Below are 22,336 nucleotides of genomic sequence, written 5' to 3'. Positions count from 1 at the left end.
AGCTCCAAATCATGAACCTAAAATCACCTAAAATTAAATTAAAATGATTTTAACTCTCAATTTATAAATCATTAAAAAAACCTCATAAAATATCAACCAATCAAAATACCACTAACTTACAAATCATTAAAAGAAATTAATATTCATCAGCATAATATCAACAACTGAGAAAGCCATTTAGTTCCCCCCAACCCAAATTTTGCAGAAAGTACATTAATACCATGGAGTAAAAGAACACCTTGTGATACATTGCTAATGGATGATTGGAAGGCTTTTACACTTGTTTCCAACTTAATCAAAGGCAAAGGTGTTCTTTATGTCTCCATTCACGCCCATGGCTGCGCTTACTGAGACTATTGGGAAAAGCCGATAAATAATATGACAAGGATGGATGATAATAGGGTTTAGGGTTTTAAGGAGCAAATGATTTCAATGTCTATTTCACTCTACTTTGCATTTCACACCCGGGCGATGCTGGTAACGCACTAAGAGGCAGACAATGCTTTCCATATGGAAGAAGATTTCAGCTGCCCATCGCATTTCTCAATTTTCTTTCCACTCTTTCAATACCACTACAGACATCTGCATTAAAACATTTTGCCAGACCAACAGGCTTCAAGAGGCAGTTGAAGCCTTCAAGCATCTGCTTTCAGCTAATTCTAAATCCATTCCCAGTGTCAACACCTGCAATCTTTTGCTAACTAGCCTAGTCCGACGCAAGCGACATGAATCAGCATTGTCTGTTTACGGACTTATGGTTGAAGCAGACATCCTTCCAAATTTGATAACTTTGAACATTGTCATCAATTGTCACTGTCAAACACGCAGAATGGATCAGGCATTCAATGTGTTTGAAGGAATAGAAAAACATGGGTTTATTCCAGATGTGATAACATACAATACCCTCATCAAAGGGCTTTGCAGGGTGGGCAGGATAGAGGACTCTCTTAAACTTTTCAAGCAAATGGTGAGCAAACGACAGGTTCCTGATCTTTGTATGTATAACACAATATTAGACGGGCTCTGCAAGGCAGGGAAAACACATGAGGCGTTCGGGTTGTTAGCTGTTATGTTGCAAATGGGCCATGGCCCTGACACAATCACATTTACCACCCTCATGGATCATCTCTGCAAAGAAGGTAAGCTCCAAGAGGCCAAGAAACTGCTATATCAAATGTTAAAAGAAGAGCGTAACCCCGACATCATTACATTTACTTCTCTTATTGATGGTCTTTGCAAGGAAGGGAAGTTGAATGAGGGTATGGAGCTCTTCTATGAAATGTCCAGCAAAAATGTCTATCCAAATGCTGTCACATACACTGTGCTTATTGATGGTTTATGTAAGGAAGGAAAATTGGACGAGGCTAGTAAACTTTGCTATGAAATGCCCAAGAGAAACATATGCCCTAATGTTTTCACATACAATGCGCTTATTGATGGTTTCTGTAAGAAGGGCAAGTTGGACGATGCTAAAAAGCACTTCTGTGAAATGTCCAACAAAAACATATGTCCTGATGTTGTCACATACAATGCTCTTATTGATGGTTTCCATAAAGAAAGGAAGTTGGAAGATGCTAGGAATCTCTTCTATGAAATGCTCAACAAAAACATATCTCCAGATGTTGTCACATACAATGCACTTATTGATGGTTTTTGTAAAGAAAGCAAGTTGGAAGAAGCTAAGAAGCTCTTCTATGAAATGCTTAAAAATAATATATACCCTGATGTTATCACATACAGTGCGCTCATTGATGGTCTGTCTAAAGAGGGCAAGTTACATGATGCTTCTAAGCTTTTCCATGAAATGCTCAACAAAAACATATTCCCTGATGTTATCACATACAATGCACTTATTGATGGTTTCTGTAAAGAAGGCAAGTTGGAAGAGGCTAGGAGGCTCTTCTATGAAATGACCAACAAAAAAATATCCCCTGATGTTGTCACTTACAATGCACTAATTGATGGTTTCTGTAAGGAAGGCAAGTTGGAGGAGGCTAGAAAGCTCTTCTATGAAATGCCCAACAAAAACATATGCCCTGATGTTGTCACATACACTGCATTTATTGATGCTTTTTGTAAGGGCGGACAATGGCAGGACGCCACCAAAGTGCTTCATGAGATGTTATGTAAAGGGTACAATCCAAATGTTGTCACATACAATGCTCTTATTTTTGGTCTTTGCAAAGAAGGCAAGCTTCAAGAAGCTCTCCAGTTACTAGATGTTATGGTGCAAATAGGCCACCGGCCTAATGAAATAACATACACAACACTTATAAATGGGTTTTGCAAGGTCGGCAATTTGGAGAAGGCCAGGGAGCTCCTTCAAGACATGCCAAAGAATGGTCACAGACGAACTTAAATTGTTATAACATGGTAATATATGGATTCTGTGCTATAATATAGTAACATATGGATTCTGTAAGCATAGCAGGAAAGACAAAGCTTAACAAATCATTTACGAGACACCAGAATAGGGTTTGAGCCCTGATTTTGTTACATACAGCACTTTGATTGATGGACTCTTCAACGTCAGTCATGTTAAGGAGGCAATGAAGTTATTTAAATAGATGAAAAATAGTAGTCATCTTCCTGTTATGACTACAAATACCGCCCTCAAAGGCACACCCCAAGAGGCCAATATGACCACATATACCACCCTCATGCATGGACTATGCAAGGAGGGCACACTCCAAGAGGCCAATAGACTATTGCATGTGATCCTAAAAAAGATTTGACATGTAACTATGATTTATTCAGCAGCAAACAACAGCCTGTGAAAAAATATTGCTGAAATGCACAGCAGCAGTGAGTGAATTGAAGTTGATGAAGTGCAGCAGCGACTTTGTTATCGATGCACTAGGAAAACTATCTGAAACAGGTTTGGTGACTGAGCTTGATGCTGTGATCTAAGTGAAATTTCCATAAAAGTGCATCCAGTATTTAATCTGAAAACATTTGGTTTAGTGTTTAGTGAGCTGCACATCCTGATAATGCACCAGTTGATCGCTCTAAAATGGATTTGGCTTAGTAGTTAGTGTGTTGCAACTGATGAAGTACCCCAGGTAAATTTCAATAATATTGTTTACTTTAATAATCTGGTATTGGTTTTGATTAAACGGTTAGTGGCTTGTCATGGACATTCTTAGAGTGTACATACTACATTGTGAAATTTCAATAGGGGGACGTACTTTTATGAAAATGGACTTATCCGTTTTCATGTCCCTGAACTGAAGTTTGTTTGCAATTTTGCAGCTTGCTTTGGCATAGCTCTGTTTGTTATTTGTTGACCCTTGTTCGAGTATAACGCTCCAATAATTAGATAAACTAAATGTGATTCTTATAAGTGACTAGTAAAAGTGCTACGTAAGTAAGGTAGTTAGGTCAAGTGGGTAGCACAACTACCTAGAAAATGAAATAAAAGGGGATTATCTCAATTGTATCATTTGACTTATTTAATAAAAAACATATTTTTTACATGAATCCATTTTTAATCATTTCTTGTACGCTTAAAAGTTTTAACATGGTATTAGAGCTTTTGAACTCTATAAATATTAGAGTGTTTCACTAGTGAAAATGTTCATGTTTCTATTCAAGACAGAAGCAGAGAGACAAAGACGAATGAATTAAGGATTCGAAAGGCAAGTGAATACTTTTTTATTTTTAAGAAGTTTCACACGTGGATCACATGCTCATATGCTTAGATGAAACAAGGAAAGGTTGTCTTGCATTTTTTGTATGATTTTCCGAGTTAAAATATTATTGACAAATTTTTATCCTTGAAAAAATAGAGGGCAGAGATATAGAGAGTTTACTTCCTAAAGAAAGAGTTTTTTCTTCGATGAAACAAGAAATCTTTTATATATTCTCTTTCTTTATAACAAAGAAAATTTATCATTCCATAACTAGAAAGATTATACATTATTTTTTTTTCTTTTTGTAGACCAGGTAAGCTTTAAAAGTCTCCTGTATCCAACAACACAAGATAGTTCATGGTGCCTCGAACCTCCCTCCGCTAGGGGGTTGACCACTTGTGAATCTGATGGAACACAAACCCTAGACCACAAAAAAATGTGCCCAAATCCAACATCCTTCATATCAATTTTATAGGTCAAAATCTTCAGAGGATGTTGAATTTTCCACGGCGTAGAAGAATCTAGGTTTGGGTCTTACAATCTTTGACACAATCAACTCAAATGCCACAACATCACTACTTTGCACAGCAGAAAAACACACATCAGTGAATGACACAACCAACTCAAATGCCACAACATCACTACTTTGCACAACAGAAAAACACACATCAGTGAATCATCTAGGGCACATGACAATTTTTAAGTTTTCAAACCCTTCTTCGTTATATTACAAACTATAGTACAACAGTCTTAGGGCTCCCATACCAGGGATCATGGCCCTTACATACAACCCTAATACAAGGACACAACTAGGGCTTGGTGTCAGTCACTTTGACTACCAATCTGCCCTAAACAAGACGAAAATTGACCTACTTTCTGATGTAGCGCCCCACAACCCTTTCAGTCTATGTGTCCTGAACACATTTGGCGGGTTGTCTTGCCTCCTCATTTGCAACTCCTCAATCTGCCTCTATTAGTGAGCACAAGTCCTTTAGGTCACTGAACTTGGCTCCAAACAACCTGCCCTCTAGTTGCTCCTTTGTCCTTCAAGTCATCAGCACATAGGGACTTTGATTAGATGTTCACAACCCCGTTTGTGAATAGCTCTTTGGTTTGCCCACTTCTGTTTTCTCCTATTGCTACAACAATGGCAAGTCTAGGGCTTGGATGCTGCCCTTCTTCTCACTGAAGATGTCCCTCTCCTACAATGAACTAGGGCTGATTCAACTGCTACCTTGGCTGCCCTTTAGCCCTTCAAAGAACAAACCCTTGAGCCAACCAATTTTGTCCTACTAGCAGACCTATGCTCCTTTATATAAGTCCTGCACTTAGGGATTTTTTAGCACCTACTGTCAACCCTCCAAATTGCTCCTTAAGATGCCAACTCAGGTTTGTCCAAACTGGACCATCAACCTAGCAACACACCATACTTAAATAGCAACAACATACCTCTTTGAAAGGCATCAACTCTGCCTCAAATGACTAGCTCTTTGAACACTTTGTCCTGAAGTTTTTCGGCCTAGTTAGGGCACCACACCACCCCACAACCAGTCCTCAAAACTACCTCCAAACTTTGCACTGATCCCTTTTAACAGACCTTTGCTCCTGCGCTGGTACACGACCTTAATCTCCAAGTTGTCACAACTCTCTAGCCCTCAGACCAACCCTAATCTAGGGCTCGGTCCTACCTGCAACACCACAAAAAGACCTTCAACCTTGTTTCCCTGCATACCAGCCTCATAGCATGCACAAATTAGCCTTTCAAGCTCGACCAACTCCCTGTTCCTCTCGGTCTAGTCCAGTCACAAGAAAAAGACTCCAACCATGACCTTTTCCTTCACTTCATCTAGTCCTATTGAGTTGCGGCCAAAGCAGATTGCTATTGTTAATTTTGGCAACTAGGGACAAACTTCACCTTGGATAGCTCATATGAGATAAATGATATTTTTATTGGATTCCTCTCTCCGAGAGATGTAAGATTGATCCAAATATCATCCCATTCTGACATGTACAAATGGAATTATGAATTTATTTTGATTGTGGACAAATTGTCAAGGTCGCCCAACAAACTCATGTAGGCTCAGAAGCCCAACAGTCACGTCTATTCATCCTCAACGTTTGCATATAAATACAAGGTGCCTCCTCCTCATTTGGACACTTCACTCACTCACACATCTCTCTCTTCTTGATTGGGTACAGATTTCTGAGGCTTCTCTCTCTCCACACGTGCGAAGAAGGGACTGTTCTTTTGTTGTCCCTGCGTTGACTAGAGTTGACCGAAAATTGCAGAAGGCTGTTTTGACCAGTGTTGACCATCTTTGACTGTGGTTTTGTGTGGGGTATTTTTGTTTGGGCAGGCCGCAGTTCTGGGCACAAAATCCGAGGTTGTTTGACCAGCGTTGACTGTGCTAGGGCTTGCTGTTGCGTTGACTTTTGTTGACCAGGTTTGACTAGATATTTTCGGACTGTTTTTGGGCTGATTTGACTTGCTGTTGGAGGCCAAGTTGACCAAGTTTGACCAAGCTGTTTTGGAGGTCAAAATCTACCCTGTTGACCAGCGTTGACTTTCTGGTTAGGGCTTTCTGTTTCTGCTGTTTGACTGATCAGATTTCACTGTGATTGGGCAAGTGAATATTGTATATTGTACTCTCTCTCTCTCTGTGCTGAACTTTTGAAGAATTATAAGAAGAATTGATCAAGGGTTTCCCCACATTGGGGTTTGTCCCTGGCTGGTGCCATATCTTGTGTCCTCTTGTCTTGGATTGTCTTCTACTGTTATTGTTTATGTTCTATTTGCATTTTACTATCATGATGATGTGATTGCTAAACTGGATATTGATATTGGGCTAATAAAGAAATTGAAGTAAAATTGCTCTAAGCATAGAACATACCATTGTTATCAAAAAATTAACATTCTCCAATGATGTGTGCTCTTGTGATAGATCTACCCTAAATTAGGGCTTGTAGATAATTGTTGTTCAATGCTAGAACAATCCTCCATCTTCCAGCATTCGTCCTCTCATAAGATTTATGTTTCTGGGCACTTATCTTGAGGTTTGTGACCTTCTTTTAGGGTTGCTTTACTAGCACAGGTTTGCCCTAGTTCTTGGCCTAAACCCTTCTCCATAAAGTCCTTGCCTCTGTGCTTTACCTTGAAGTGTTGCGACCCTAATATGCTACCTCACCATAGGTACAAGACTTTTGTTCTTAACCTAACCTTGGGCATGGCCCTACTTCAGAAGCACAGGTATGCTCATGGCCTTCTTTACAAGGATTTTACCTCCTAAACTTGCCTAGAACCCTGCAAGGAAACTCTTCTAGCCCTCCTCTTGATCTGCGACCATCTCTTGCCTTTCTCTTGGACAGGATGCACTTGGATCTCAAACTCCTTTTGTAGCCCTACACGACCTTTAGCTCGGCCTTCTTTAGGGCTACATCTTGATTGCCCTTCTTGACCAAATGAACTCCCTCTCATTCAATGCCTCTAGTCTAGCCTTAGGCCTCTTTAAATAGGTTTACGCAAGCCTCTTAGGAACCCTCTAGAACTTAGGCGTTTAGATCCTCTAGATTTAGGATTTTTTTTTTTTTTTTAGATTTTAAACCCCAACTTGGGTCTAAAACCCCTTCACTTGGGTTCTTTGCCCACAAACCCTTTTTGTGACCAAACTCACACAAACCCAGATCTAGGCTTGTGGAGTACCTCCCGAGCTACACAATTCAACATAGACCATGCCATGAGCTGTGAAGGATTCTTTGCAAATATGATCACCTCTAAAGTCCATATAAGGCCACGACAAGGGGATTATATCTGTCAAGAACCCAAAAATGACAATCTACAAAAGCCAATTCATTGATCTTGAAATACAAAGCTCGCAGTGCAAACAATAGCCCACATAGGGTCTCCAACAAAATGTAAACATGAGTATCTCGCCCGTGCATTTCAAAACTTTTGGCAATTGAAGAAAAAACATCAATATGATCAACCCTTTCTTTTAGAGAGAATCCTCAAGTAACCAGAAGCAAGAATCTCATCAAAGTCAACCCCCTCTTTCTACGAGAATCCAACAACCCTATCGTAGTACTTTTCAACACTCCCATCAACTCCAAGCTTGGAATCAATCATAAATTCCACAATAGGTTTGGAACCTATCTCCATGGTATCCCACCATACATGCTTTGCATATGCCTCTAGCTTCTCATTGGTATGTACCAGTACAAGTGCCATAGGATTAACAAGTAACTTGTAAAGACCACCATCTGCCACGTCTCTAGCCAAAGTCCTTATACTTGCTAGATTACAATCATTTGTTAGTGCACTATTGTGCTTCAAATGAGACTCTACATGAAAGATCTATCGTACAAGAAACTAATAGAAGATTCCAAGTCAAACCAAAAACAAACAAAACATCATTCAACTCAATAACATCACTTCATGGCATCTAGAAGGAATGGGATCCCAATCCTTTCACATAATAAGTACCAACATTACCCAACTCCACTCTCATATCTCCCTTTTGCTCCTAATTCCTGTTGAAGAGTTTCCCATTATGAATCATATGTCTAGATGCCCTATTGTCCACATACCATCCAACATTTGACACATTATTAAAAGATAGACAAGAGATGATGGAGAGGGTGGTCTGAAGCTACAATGATAACTCGTCCACTCTTGCTACAGTGTGTGCACTTTTTGTGATGTATTTTTGTTGTTTGGTCTTCCATATTTTCTTCTTCAAACACTCATTGACATGATTACTCAATTGGTGGCACCTAAAACATTTCTCCTTAAATTTTTCTCCAACATATTTGAATATTCCTTCTTACCCTTCTTGGGCTAAGTCTTCTACTTCCTCCCAACGAGGGCTAAGTTTTTTACTTCCTTTCGCTGTGCTGAACAAGACTACAACATAATCCTATCTTACACAAGGTTATCCGAAAGCTTCTCATAATTTGGTAGATGCTCATGACACAAACACCTTGGATAAAAGGTTTCCAAGATGGATCAAGTCCATTCAAGGCAATGGACTCCAACTTCTTATCCGTCGCTTTGCCCATATGGTAGCAAAGTGATCTCGCAACTGTGACCCTAGCCAAGTAGTTGGCCATTGTATTTGTGTTACTCATATGGATGGTTGAAAGCTTGTTTCTCAAAATATCTATCTAGAGACATAGGAGCTCTGTTATGAACCAACCAATGACTCATACCTCTTCATACTGGTTGCCTTCTTTGCAATGTGAGCGGTCAAGTGATTCTTTATTGAATCAAGAATGATTCTCTTTGCCTTGGCCTCCTTCTTAACATTAGTGGCCAATAGTTTTAAATCGGTAGATGCAACAATCTCTTTCTCTACCTGCTCCCATCTCTCAGCCTCCTCCAGAAGCATTTGCAGCTTGTATGTCCAAGGTATGAAACTAGAAGCACCCTCCAACCTTTCACGCTCTCTAAGACCAAGAGTAATCATCTTACAAATTTGTCTCACACCTCAAAGCAAGATCAACAACAAATAAAGTAGAACAACTCTGTTTGAAGAATTTCAACCCCCACTCCAGTTATCAGTTTTCCTTATCACTCCATGCATTTAGTTTTAAATCCAAGCATGATAAAAAATTCTAAAATCTGGAAATGACAATATTTTCTGAAAACACAAATTTAGAGATTTCACAACTGCTGAAATTGCAGAAATAAAACACAACAAAATTATGACAGCTACACACAAAAAATAACACAGTGATTTTTGGTTAATGTGACCCTGGAAAAACCCCCTACAACTCTTGGGGAAAACTAGTTTGAGAGCTCTTCTTTATTTCTGAAAATGCTTTTACAGAGAAACTGAAATACACAGTAAAAATTCCAGCAACCACAAATTACAACTTATCTCGATTTCCGTGCTTGAAATCCACCTCGAAAATCGTGCCAATCAGCAAACAACCAAAACATAAATTTTTACAACAATAAAACAACATTAAATGCTGTATGACTTGCCTCAAAAAATGTGCCCAAAACTTGTTGTACGAACTGTACGGACCGTACAGATTTCAACAATACGACTGCCTTGAAATTCGTGCCCAAATCTGCCTCAAAATTCGTGCCCTTGCTGCTGTCCCTCTTCCTCGATTTCTGTGTTATCCTCCTGCTGTACGGTTTTGCTTTGGGATGCATGCCAATAAATGTTGCTGCCCAAATTTGCTGAAATGTATTCTTGCTGCTTTCCTTCACTTCTTCACTGCTCAGAAATTTTCTTCTTGCTCTCTCTTCTCTTTTTCTCAAATACTCATGAAAGAATGAATTGATCTTTTCCTCTTCTCTTCTCCTTTTATTCTCTAAATGACCTTTTGGGTTACCCTAAGATCTAATGGTTGAGATTCATTTAGATCAAGGGATGAGAATAAATGTGCATTTAATTCTCACTTTCTATTTTTTAACTCACCCACTTAAATAAAGACCCACTTAGCCTTTTATTTCCATAGTCACTCTTTCATTTTCTAATTCTTCATTGACTTTAATAAAGTCACCTTTAAATTAGAATGTAAATTTACTTCTTATAAAGTCACTTGTAACTTAGAATGTAACTTTACCGCTTATAAAGTCATTTTTAAATTAAATTAACTTTACCACTTATAAAGTCACTTTAGGAGAAAAGTACAAATAAATTTGGACACTTTTCCCTAGGCCAAAGATCAAAGCCTTAAGGAACCACTTGTCCTATGGTACCCAAATTTTAACATTCCCTCTTACCGAGGAAAGTGTTCCTCACCATTCCCTCTTACCGAGGAAAGTGTTGCTCACCATTCCCATCTTGTCTTTGAAGTAGACATGCTTGCCCCGTGGTAAGGCTTTGGTGAAATTGTCCGCTACCTGCTCATTTGTGGAAATGTACTCAAGCTTGACAACTCCCTTTTGGACATAGTCCCTAAGGAAGTGATACTTGATCTCAATATGCTTTGACATGTCATGAAAAACTGGATTCTCCGTGAGTTTTATGCAACTCTGATTATCACAGTAAATTACTGAAGGTCTCAATGCCTGACCAAATAGACAAACAACATCTTGCGAAGCCATATGGCCTCACAACTAGCCAAACTAGCAGCCATATACTCTGCCTCAGCTGAGCTCAATGCAACTGACTATTGTTTCCGGCTGATCCATGACACAACTGCCGAACCCGACCCAAAACAACACTCGGAAGTACTCTTCCTTTCTGAAGCACAACCTGCCCAATCTGAATCCGTGTACCCTACTAGTCTCACTCCATCATCCAGTCTATAATCCAGACCAAAATCCACAGTCCCCTGCAAGCAACGAAGAATGTGTTTTGCAACCACCCAGTGCACTCTCCTGGGCTCACACATGAACTGACTCATAGTGTTAACTGCAAAACATATATCTAGTCGAGTGTTGACCAAATACATCAAACAACCAATCAGCTGTCTGTATAGAGTAGGATCCACCAACTCGGAACCAGAAGCGTGAAGCTTCTTCCAGTTAGTGATCATAGGTGTAGACATGAGTTTGAAATCTGCTAAGAATATCCACAATGTACTTCCCTTGTGCCAGGAAGAAATGCCCCTCCTCCTACCACACCTCCAATCCCAAAAAATAATGCATCAAGCCGATAATGCATCAAGACAAGGCATAGCAATTCGTCAGTAAGTTATCTCCAATGTGCATGTCCATCACAGTACAATCAAGGGTAGTCAATGCACAATCTCACATCACACAGAGCACCCTCAAGCATGGTATAAAGTATAAACTTATAAACACTTTTCGAAGTAACCCCAAAAGCTAACATGGTGGTGATCTCAACTTTTAATTATGAGATGCAAGAGGATGAGCTAGCCTATGATTCATCACTCATGAGATTTTCTTGTATTTGCCATTGGCATTCCATTCATCTTATCGATGCAATATATTTTGATGACATTGAATGACATACAATAAAATAATTTTCTTAATTTCCAACAAATGACCAAAAGATAGGCCAATGGGACTAGAAAGTACATTTAGTGTACCATGTTAATTTTCCACGATATTGGTGTCTAGGATAGAATCTTAAATCATTGACGCTACCAAACCAAGTATCACAACAAGTCTACTTTGCACATTGAAATTATAAACAACAGTAAATGCACTAGTGCACAAAATATACACAACTTTTTACACAAATTATGTACAATAACCCAACTTCGTTATATTAATCCAACTGAATAATACAATAGTCTAGGGCTCTAGTACCAAGGATAATGGCCTTCATACATCCACTGATACAAAGGTACAAAACTGGGGCTTGGTGTCAGTCCATCGACAACCAATCTACTCTCAACAAGATACTTTGACCATCTCGTTGATGTAGCATGCAATCACGATTCACAGCGTCTCTCGGAAATACCTTGTACCTTCCCAGTCCTCTGGCTCCCGATCTGCAACACCTACCTCTATCAATGCTCCAAGTCCATTTGGCCACTGAATCTCTACCATCCAATTTGTTCTCTCATTGATCGTTTGTCTATCAACGCATCAACACATCGAGACTCCTGTTGAGTTGTTCACAACTCAGTTTGTGAACAACTCAGAATTGCCCACTGTTGCTTCTTAGCTACTCATGGACTCCAACCCACTATAGTCTTCTTGCACTACTCCAATGAAGACTAACATAGGGCACAAAGGGATGTCACCTATCATTGCCAAAGTCTTTCTCCAACAATGAACACGGGCTAGGAGGACTGCCCAACTTCTCCTGTAGATGTCCTTCTCCACAAGACAAGTCTAGGGCTACACAAACTGCTCCTGGCTGATCAGACTCTTGAGCTCTTCTTTTGCAATTCTAGCAACCACCTTAGTCCATCAAGATGGTGCACATTGGGCTCCAACTTGGGCACTATCATGCTGCCCTCCAATAGACCATAAATGCTCAATCCATTGTCCACACTTGGTCCACTCTCACGCTGCCTTCCAACAGACCACGAGTGACCAATCCTTGCTGTAGCATTGCACTCTGGTTAGGGCATCCAAACACTAGGATCACCCTTCCTCTTGGCTGCTAACAGATTTCTACAATCTGTCCTCTCCTAGGACACTCACCCATCTAGCATCCAACCATCAATCAAGATGACATCTACAACATACTGCTGCTGCCTCCTTGCCTCGATTCCTGTGCATCCACAAGACTGGTTAGGGCACACAACAGCCCTAAACCACTGCTCCAAAACTGCTCTTCCCTTGTCCAAACTCCTCCCTCTTTTGCTGTCACTATCTTGGCTTCCAAAACACCTTGGGCACCTCCACAAGGCTTCTTGTACAAGACAAACTGCTCCAGCAACTAGGGCTGCCTCCAGGCACAAGAAAACTGCAGTTTGAAGTGTCTCCACCCTCTGTACACCTTTGCTGCTCTTGGAGATGAATGCGGCCTCTTGAGAGCCTCCTCCACAAGGCCTCACGGCTCCCAAACCTTCTCCAATCACCTCCTGTTTGCTACAGCAGTTTGCAGCCACCTGTAACAGAGGTTCCCCACACCTTAATGCACAGAAAAACACTCTCAAACTTACCTTGGATCAGCGGCTAGGATCTGCACTTGAGTCTGCTCCAAACAAGTCAAGACACGTCCTCAAATCCCCTTGATGGATGCCTCAGACCTGCAGCCCTGCTCCTCAGAAAACCGCACCCTAAACAGACCCAAAACTCGTGCTCCTTGCCACTTCTCCTTGCTCAGACTCGCTGTCCAAATCGCAGAGGTATTCCTTTGATGTTTGATGCTCCTTGATGTGTTCAAATGAGGTCTAACTCACCTCCTTTTATACAAGTCTCATGTGGCAACGTCTAGCCCTAAAGGGCACCTCTACAAGCCAAGGCCGACTTGTCCTTTGTGCCACAAGCCCACATCATAACTTCAAAAATTAATATCTCCACTTCTACAACTCGGATTCGAGTGGTTTTCATTGCGTCTGGTTATTCTCAGAGTCCTCTATCAACTCAAATCATCACATGTAGAATTCTCCTCATGGATTCACATCCATATGCTTGGGTGCAAAGCCCACAGGCTTGGTTTTGGTTTTCACGCCCACAAGCCACACTCATGTGCCAACTCCTCCACAACCCTCAAGCCTAGGGTTTGGAGCACCTCCCAAGCTACAAATCTCAACATACCAGTTGGTAGGATTGCCCTACACTACAAAATTATAGAGCAATAAAACCAAGAACATACAATGATACAAGAAATGCAAGAACTAAATGTTACATCAAAGAAGAGGAAAACTTAGGCAAGTTGACTATGCTTTCCCATGTGTTGTAAATGGGTTTCAACTTATTCTGCATAAAGCTACCTTCACATTAGTTAATTTTTAGGTCTTTATTCTTGTTCAGCATGCGCGCGTGCATACACACACATATTTTTGTTTTTAGAGAATGATTAGTATTTTTTTTACCCATTTGTGTTCAGTTATTTAGTTTCCTCTTGCATTGTAGTGCAATTTGTATTTCAAAATTCAGAAACCTGACAATGTCTAGGTTGGAAGCCAAGGCAACCAATCTTGATTATCAAACTCTGCTTGACAAGTCATCAAGATGTATTCTTGTTAGAGTTTTTTGTTGGGTTTTGTTGTGTTTTCTATTTTTTGTTTTTACTAAAGGAACAGGCTAAACAAGGTTGGTGGATGATCTGCCCTTGTCGTTTTGTGTTGGTTAAACCTTAACATTCGAGTCGGTTGATTGATAATGTGTGTGTCTCAAAATCTATTGATCAATATGTATATTTGGGTACTCAATTTGAACTGGCTTTGGAATCTATATTGAAGTGGTTTGCCAACATGTCGGTAGTTTTCTAATGATATACATTCTGAATCAGTATTGGAATCTATATTGTGGTGGTTTGCCACTATTATTGGTTAGTCTATGTTGTACATGAAAGTAGTTTTTCAATGTTATACAATCTGAGTTGAGATTGGAATCTATATTGTGGTGGTTTGCCACCATTATTGGTTAGTCTATGTTGCACAGGAAAGAAATTTCCCAATAATATACAATCTGAATCGGCACTAAAATCTATATTGCAGTGGTTTGTGACTGCTATTGGTTAGTCTATGTTGCACATGAAAGAGGTTTTCCAATTTTATACAAACCTGGATTGGCATTTGAATCTATAGTATGCTGCTTAGCCGGTATTATTGGTTAATCTATGTTGCACTGCAAGTATTTTTCCAATAGATCTCACAAATCTTCCTCTTTTGCTGGTGTATCCTTTGTGCTGTTGGTTGCAGTTGCTTATCTCAAGTGTGCGTGCCTCCTGCTATTGAATTTGGGGTCCCCATTGCTTGTTTGTATTTTCTGTGATTGTATTTGGGGTCTGCATTTCTTATTTACTCTGCAGATGTTGTTGGGGGCTATGTTGGGGATAAATTGTCTTTGAATGTACATTGCCACTGGTAGTATGGTTTGTCTTTTCTGTGCATGTGGATTTCAGTCTTTACGTCATATACTGTGTATAATAATCTTATTTGCATTGGAGATTTATAATATAATCGAGAATCTTACCATTTGTTGCTCAATGCTCCCTAGTTCCTCTTATATCAGATTTACAAATGCTTTCTATTAACTGGAGCTTATTTTCTTGGTGTTAGGATCTTAAATTGTCAAATGTTCTAGGACATTTTAAAAGAATTTTGAGGGAGTTGTTTCAGCTGAGATTCTAGGTATGATTTTTTACTTCTTGTTTGATGTATATGCTGCACTGATCAGGAATCGAGATGCCATCTTCCAGGCTAGATCTATTCTTTTATGTTGCAACGAAACAAAATTTATGTTTTTTCATAAATATATCCAATGGTGGAGAGAGGTTGGCAGTCTTTTTGTCTGATATCTGCTTGGATAGAATATGCTTAACTCTGTCAGATGTCTTCCTTATAATAAATACTATGATTTCTACCATATTCAGGTTCTTAACTGTTACAACATTTTTATGCAACATTCCCATTATGCTAACATTTTCTCTGTATCTTTGGGTGTGGGGCCAGGCAACTGAAATCTTGCGTTCTGGTTCTCACTTCCATGAAAATGACTAATTACTGATTGCATATTGTGGCTTGCCATAGTTTCAAATCTCAATTTTATTCCATGAGAACATTCTAGGCATAAGTATTATGCTCTTATCTATCTACAAATATCTATAACAGCATAGGGAATGCTGTTGATCAACTTAACCTTTGAGCAATACAATGGATTATGTCTGTTCCCTATACACTTCCTTCCTGGCACTTACATAAAAGAACTATTTAAAATATATATGAGTCAAATACTTTGTTGTTTATGTCATATGTGAAACTTTGTCCATGGGAGTTTGGCCTAGCAGCAAATAGCAACAAGGTCATCAGGCTTGTATTGATATGGAGAACTAAGTTTGAAACTCCACGAGTAGGTGCAGATAAGACTGTGCAAATCTTGGCTAACTTTGACAGGATAGAGACATCCCTCATAGCATGGAAGCTTAGCGAAAAGGGTTCGATAAGACATTTATCAAAAGAAGAAAATATATGTGCAACTCTTACCCTATGTAAATTGCCAGTAGATCTCTATTGTTTGCATATATTTAGTGTTCTTGGTCCTTGTGGTGCTTGTATCTAGTATCCAATTACAAACTTGTTCCAGTACTTCTTCATTAGAGATGAATCTGTATTCTATTCCGGCTTCTCTTTCAGCATTCTCAATTTCTTGCTAGATTCCAGGAGTTGTATTGTTTTGGTAGATCCTGGCAATGCTCTCAGGGACGATCTGAGCCCTACAAGTGGAAGGTCTGGCCCCATAGTGACAACCTCTCCTGTGTCGAGCTCCTCTGTCTGTAGATATGAGTCTTGACTGATAACATCACAGATGTCTGAGGACAGAGGAGAAAGGGGGGCCCTTCGACCAGTAAGAAGAGGGAAGCAAAGTGAGAGGACAGAGAAAGAGGGGGCCTTCGACCAGTAAGAAGAGGAAAACAAAGTGAGAGGCCAAGTTGAGCTGACAGAAGTTAAGAAGCCACAGTATAAATCGATAATACAATCCCAAAGGATCCAATCTAGAACATTGACCAAACCCAATATACCACATTAGGTTTGAAGGGCGCTGAGAAGTTGGATGAATAGATGAATAAAGCACACCCTGATTCTGCTAGCAGAGGAGAGGGGTAATGGATATTGGAAAAGACAGAGGAGTAAGCATAAATTGATTATTGTAGAACGGATTCGAGTAGAAGGAATAGAGTAGAGTTCCAAGTACAAGAACAGACCAGAGGCTCAGAACTCCATGCAGGCTGAGAGGCCAAACTATGCTAAGAAGACAAAAAAGGAGAAAACCAGACAGCAGTGGCCTGAAAAGAGAAAAAAGCCCAGAAACGTAGATAGGAACTAAGTATAGACCTTTGAAAACAAGGGAGTGAACCCTAAAAAGCCCTGAAAGGAAAGGGATATAACTGAATGTAGCATTATCTAAAAACTGATGAAACAGACCACTGCAAGGAAACAAGAACTAAAAAGGAAAGGACACCTGGTATAAAAGTAGACCTGTCACTGGAAACACGACGAGGTGTAGGAGTCCTGCCTCTCACTCTCCCAAGCGGCTACTATATGTGATGTACCTTCACCAAAACCACCATCTTGCCATTTAACATGCCGAGCTTTTGCCATGATATGCTTGTACCTCTACATCCTGTTAACTTACCAGCCTCTCCGAATTCTCTGAATTCCCTTCTCTCCCCTTTCACCAACATTGATTGTTTGGGTTAATTGCTCTGGCTATGGCAGCAGAATGTGGAAGGTGATGCATCTTGTGTAAGTGCCAAGTGCAGTGAGCCATTGACTCCATATTGCGTATGGTCTGACAGACCATTTAACACAATCAATCATGTTCTGGAGCACCTACCGTGGGGGAATGAATGCCCTGCTGAGCCATCTCCGAACAAGAGGATTTGAGAGGCTGTTGGTGGAGTTTTAACCATTGAGAATCTAAGTGCCTGTGTCCCATTGATCCACCTTCATTAGCTATTTTGTCTGCTAATTGATTGCCTTTCCTTCTTACATGTTAAGTGGTTACCAATGGAAATTTTCCAATCCTCCTTCCAGACGCAAACATTTGGAGACTTTTAATGGAGAGGTACCATTGAGAATTTTCCTGATCATGCCAATAATGAGAAGAGAATCACCTTTGACAGTTAAAATGTTGTAGCCATTTCTATGAGCAATGATAAGTCCTTGCTTTAGAGCAAATAGTTCTGCTGAGTTTTTGGTATCGTGACCTATAGGACCTGCATGGTTGTGTACAATAGGTCCTTCGTGTTCCCCTGAAAGTCCCCCCATAGCTGGTTGGTCCTGGATTTCCTTTGGAAGCCCCATCAAAGTTAAGTTTAAGAGAACCAGACACAAGGGGACTCCAAATATCTGGGCTTTGAGTTCTGGATTGGAGAGGTTGAAGTGGAATGAGGCTATCTGATTGAACAATGCGTAGAGAGTTACGATGTCCACGTCCTGCTTGTTACACTTCCAGTCTCGAGAGGAACATTTGTTGGATAAAATCGTTTCTTTGATGCCAAACTAATCCATTAGGGGCTTGTTGTCTTTGAATATTCTTCTATTCCTTTTTTCCATGTTTCCAATAGAATAAAACCTAGCAGCAATTGCCATGCTCTGTTTATGATAACTTGTTTAAAGGCAGAGTTTGTCCAATTTGTTATTGTATCTATGACATCATTTCTGACCCTGTATGATTGTCAAAAGATGGTTACTCCTTTGTTGCAAAGGCCAGAAACAAAGGAGCAGGAATCAAGAATATGGTCGAATTTTTCTTTTGCTTGATTGCATAGATGACAAATTGAAGGACCAATGAACCCCCTTATTTGATGTCTGTCCCAAGTTAATGTTTTCCAGTGTGCTACCTGCCATAAAAATATGGCAACTTTTGGCCAAAGTTTGAAGTTCCAAATCTTGTTCCATATCATATTCTCTAGAAGCTGGGCATAGCCAATTGATAGATTGTAGGCTTCTTTTAGAGTGTAACTGCCTGATTGTATCCCCATCTTAACTTGTCCAGACCTGTTTGGACGTTAATTTTCCTCTGCTGGAAATTATTCCATAGATCGTTAATGACTTCTATACTGTATTGGTGAGACCAATGTTTTTTCAGAATCCAGTTTGTTCATTGTTGCGAGTTTGAGTGGCGTTGCCAACAATCAACTACCTTGCCTTTGCCTTGTTGAGTGAATCCATTTCTTAGTTCTTGAAAAAGATTATCTTCTTGGAGCTTAGGCATTTGATTCCAAGCTTCTTCCCAGAAGTAAACATTGTTACCTTCTCAAACCCCCCATAAATTTTGATCTTGGATGAGAGAGTGGTTTTTCGAAGCCTCATTCCATATTTGTGATCCTTGTATTTCTCCTTCTAGTCTGATTAGGTTGCATTCTTCTATATTTTGGGTATATATTTTTTTTCCATAGTTTGCTCCATAGTTCACCCGGGGAATTGATCCATCTCCACCACATTTTAGCTGCCAAAATGTTGCTCAAGATTTCTGGATCTTGGGCACTGCTAAAGCTGAGAATAGATGTATTGGCAGGGCTTGAAGCACAGATTTGAGTAGAGGTAACCTCCCTGCCATGTTGAGATATTTGAAAGTCCAGCTTGAGAGTTTGCTTAGTAGTTCTTCCCAAGCAATATATCTTAGCGAATTTTCAAGAAGAGGTGCTCCCAAATATTTGGATGGAAGGGAACTCCCTTGAATTTCAAGGGTTATGGAGATATAAGTTTGCACTGCAAGTGGAGTATTGAAGAGGAAGACTTGGGATTTGTTGAGATTTATTTCTGTTCTAGAGGCTACTTGAATCCTCAAAAATTTGCCTAAAGGTTCTTGCTTCTCCAATAGAGGGGTATCCAGAAAACAACTTATCATCCACAACCTGTTAATGAGTGGTAGGTGAATCTTTATTATGAAGCTTAAGTCCTTTTAAGTTTCCTTTGTGAGTAGCAGCTTTTATTACATAACATAGACCTTTAGCCATTAAAAAGAAGAGGAAGGGGGAAAGAGGATCCTCTTGCCGAATTCCTCGAGACAGGGTAAAGGTTTTGGGATGGAGTTCCGTTAATGAGTATAGCAAAGAAAGCTTTGGTCACTAGGCTAGAACTTAATGTATCCATTTTTTTGAAAATATGAAGGCTACAAGGAGGTGAAACAAATACTGCCAACTTAATTGGTCAAAAGCTTTAGAAAGATCTAGTTTAATAAGAGCATGCTAGGCTTCTTGGTAATCTTCAGAGATTGTATTAATTCACGAGCAAGAAGGAAGCTATATAATATTTGTGTGCCCTCCACATATTCTATTTGTTCAGGGGAGATTATTTTTAAGAGAATTGATTTTAGTCGGTTGGCTGTCACTTTTGAGACAATTTTATAGATTATGTTGCAAAGTGCTATAGGTCTGAAAGATGCAGGGAACACACCTTTTTTATCCTTTAGAACCAATGTGATGAATGTGGTGTCTATAGCAGAGTTAATGGAGGTTGTTCTTCTCGTTTTTCTACCAATTTCCAAATATCTTCTCCTAGAATCAACCAGCAACCTTGGAAGAATTTAGTGGTGAATCCATCTGGCCCTGGGGATATTCCTTTGCTCATTTCCATCACCACTTGTTCTGCCTCCATTTTTGAGATTTCACCGAGTAGGAAAGAGTTTTGCTCCGGAGTTATGAGTGCTGGGATATGCTGATTGATTATTCTTATTGTTGGCCGTGTATCTGGAATTGGCTCGCAACTGATTGTAGGGATGAACTCTTTCAACTCTTTATCCATGTGTTCATGATTTTCCAATCTATTTCCTTGTGAGTCTTTGATGTGCATGATAGTATTGTGCTGTTTGTAGTGTATCATTGACCTATGGAGGAAATCTTATGGAAACAAAAATCAAGGGAACACTAAGTTCTTCCATAGGTCAATACCTATGGAAGAACTTAGTGTTCCCTTGATTTTTGTTTCCATAGGATTTCCTCCTACTGATTATGTTGAGAGGTGCATTTGACAACCCAGTATGAGGGGGATTTGTAAGTATGTCACATCTCTAATAAAATAATAATAAAATTAAAAAAATTATTGTTGGCCCAAAACAAAAATGAAAATAACCATATAGATAAAAAAACTACAATACAATTCAACACAAAGAATCGAAAATCCTGCTCCAAAATCTTTTAATATTTCTTTTAATTAAATATTTGTAAAATTAATCTTTGAAAGGAAAAACCATATCTTATGGATATATTAAAATCTTTAAAGACATAAATATTTCCACGTCAAAGTTGTAATATTTGAAAATATTAATTTGATGTAGTTTTATTATAAAGTTTGTTATTATGCCATGTAAAAAACATCATTAAATCTAATATTCTTTTTTGTAAGTAAGACCCAAGGAGATTTGAACCTGTGACCTATGACAAGGAGTGTCTTAATAGTGCACCCATTCACTGTCAATCCAAAGCACGTGAGCTTCATTAAATCTAATATTAATATTAATATTAAAAGATTAAGATTAATATTATTATTAAATCTAATATTAATGTTAATATATTATAATATTAATATTATTAGATTTAATAACTTTGGATTAATAATTTGAGGAAAGGTTTGCATCTCAAGGTATTTGATCTCTCTTGGAGCATGATAGATCCGAAGTTAGATGGATCTAGGCCGATATGTTTCCTCTAATTATGCTCCTAGTTCTGTCTCCATTGCTAAACTTTATGTTTTTCCTTCTTGCATTATCTGTAGTTTTATTTCTATCTTTACCTTGTTGAGTTGAGCTTTGGCGTCATGAATGTTCCCAAACTCCTTTTTATTCCAGTCCTTTATTTGGTTTTTATCATATTTTCAGGTGCTGATTAAAATTCTCCACCAATTTGCAACATTGTATAAGAAAGAGTGAATTATAATTGAAAATGCTTCAAATCTGAATGGTTTGAATGTTGGGCCACTTTTCTAGTCTACCATTAAACTTATTGGCTAATGATCTTACCCGTAACTTGGCAGAATTGATGCGTCCATCTGCATGCCTATGACTACCAGTGATTCTGATGTAAGAAATATGTCCAGTCGTGAAGTTATTTGAGCATTACCCATTCTTTTGTTATTCCGTGTATGGCTTCCATTAGGAGTTTCCATGTCGACTAATCTGTGTTCCTCCAGCATCTCTTTGAAGCGATGTGATTCCGCCTACAACCTTCGTGTTCCTCCATATTTTTTTTCCTACAGTGATTTTAATAAAATAAAGTCTCTTCCTAGTATCCAATTTTCATCCTGCAGCTGGGGAATGAAGATTTTTTTATGGTTCCAAGGAATGCAGATTTGTCTCTTGATATGGTAGGACCATACACATTGGTTATGTATCATGTGGTTTTTGATCCAGGCTTTTGAAATTTAGCCAAGGTAGATCTCGAGGTAGCTACAAAGTCTGATAGAGTGATGCCTTTCAGATTCGACCAGATTGCTAATCCTCATGTTGTTCCCCTAGAATCTGCCTATACATTGACATCCTTTCCAGATCTTTTGGCTTATTTGAGTAAAATCAGATTCTTTCCACTTTTGGTCTCTTGCAACATAAGTATGGTAGGCTTTTCCGATACTATGTTTTCCTTAAGGAGTTTGTGTTTGGATTTTCCATTCACACCCTTTGCATTCCATGAGATGATTTTCATGTTTGAGTAGAA

At 39.2% G+C, this 22,336-nt stretch overlaps 1 protein-coding gene across 1 annotated transcript in view; it reads left to right on the top strand.

The window, feature by feature from the left end:
* Positions 1-297: 297 nt before the first annotated feature.
* Positions 298-22,336, top strand: part of LOC149242765 (uncharacterized) — a 147,439-nt gene continuing 125,400 nt past the window's right edge. Inside the window, exon 1 of the mRNA XM_089371004.1 lies at positions 298-2,356. Coding sequence (XP_089227130.1) covers positions 500-2,356 — 1,857 coding nt within the window. The 5' untranslated portion in view covers positions 298-499. The remainder of the gene's footprint in view (positions 2,357-22,336) is intronic.

Source organism: Pinus tabuliformis, chromosome 8, assembly GCF_031772625.1.
Source record: "Pinus tabuliformis cultivar Carrire ecotype Pingquan chromosome 8, CPIR1, whole genome shotgun sequence".
Classification (NCBI taxonomy): domain Eukaryota; kingdom Viridiplantae; phylum Streptophyta; class Pinopsida; order Pinales; family Pinaceae; genus Pinus; species Pinus tabuliformis.
The sequence above is the reverse complement of the archived record's forward strand: the minus strand, read 5'-3'. Positions and strand labels throughout refer to the sequence as shown.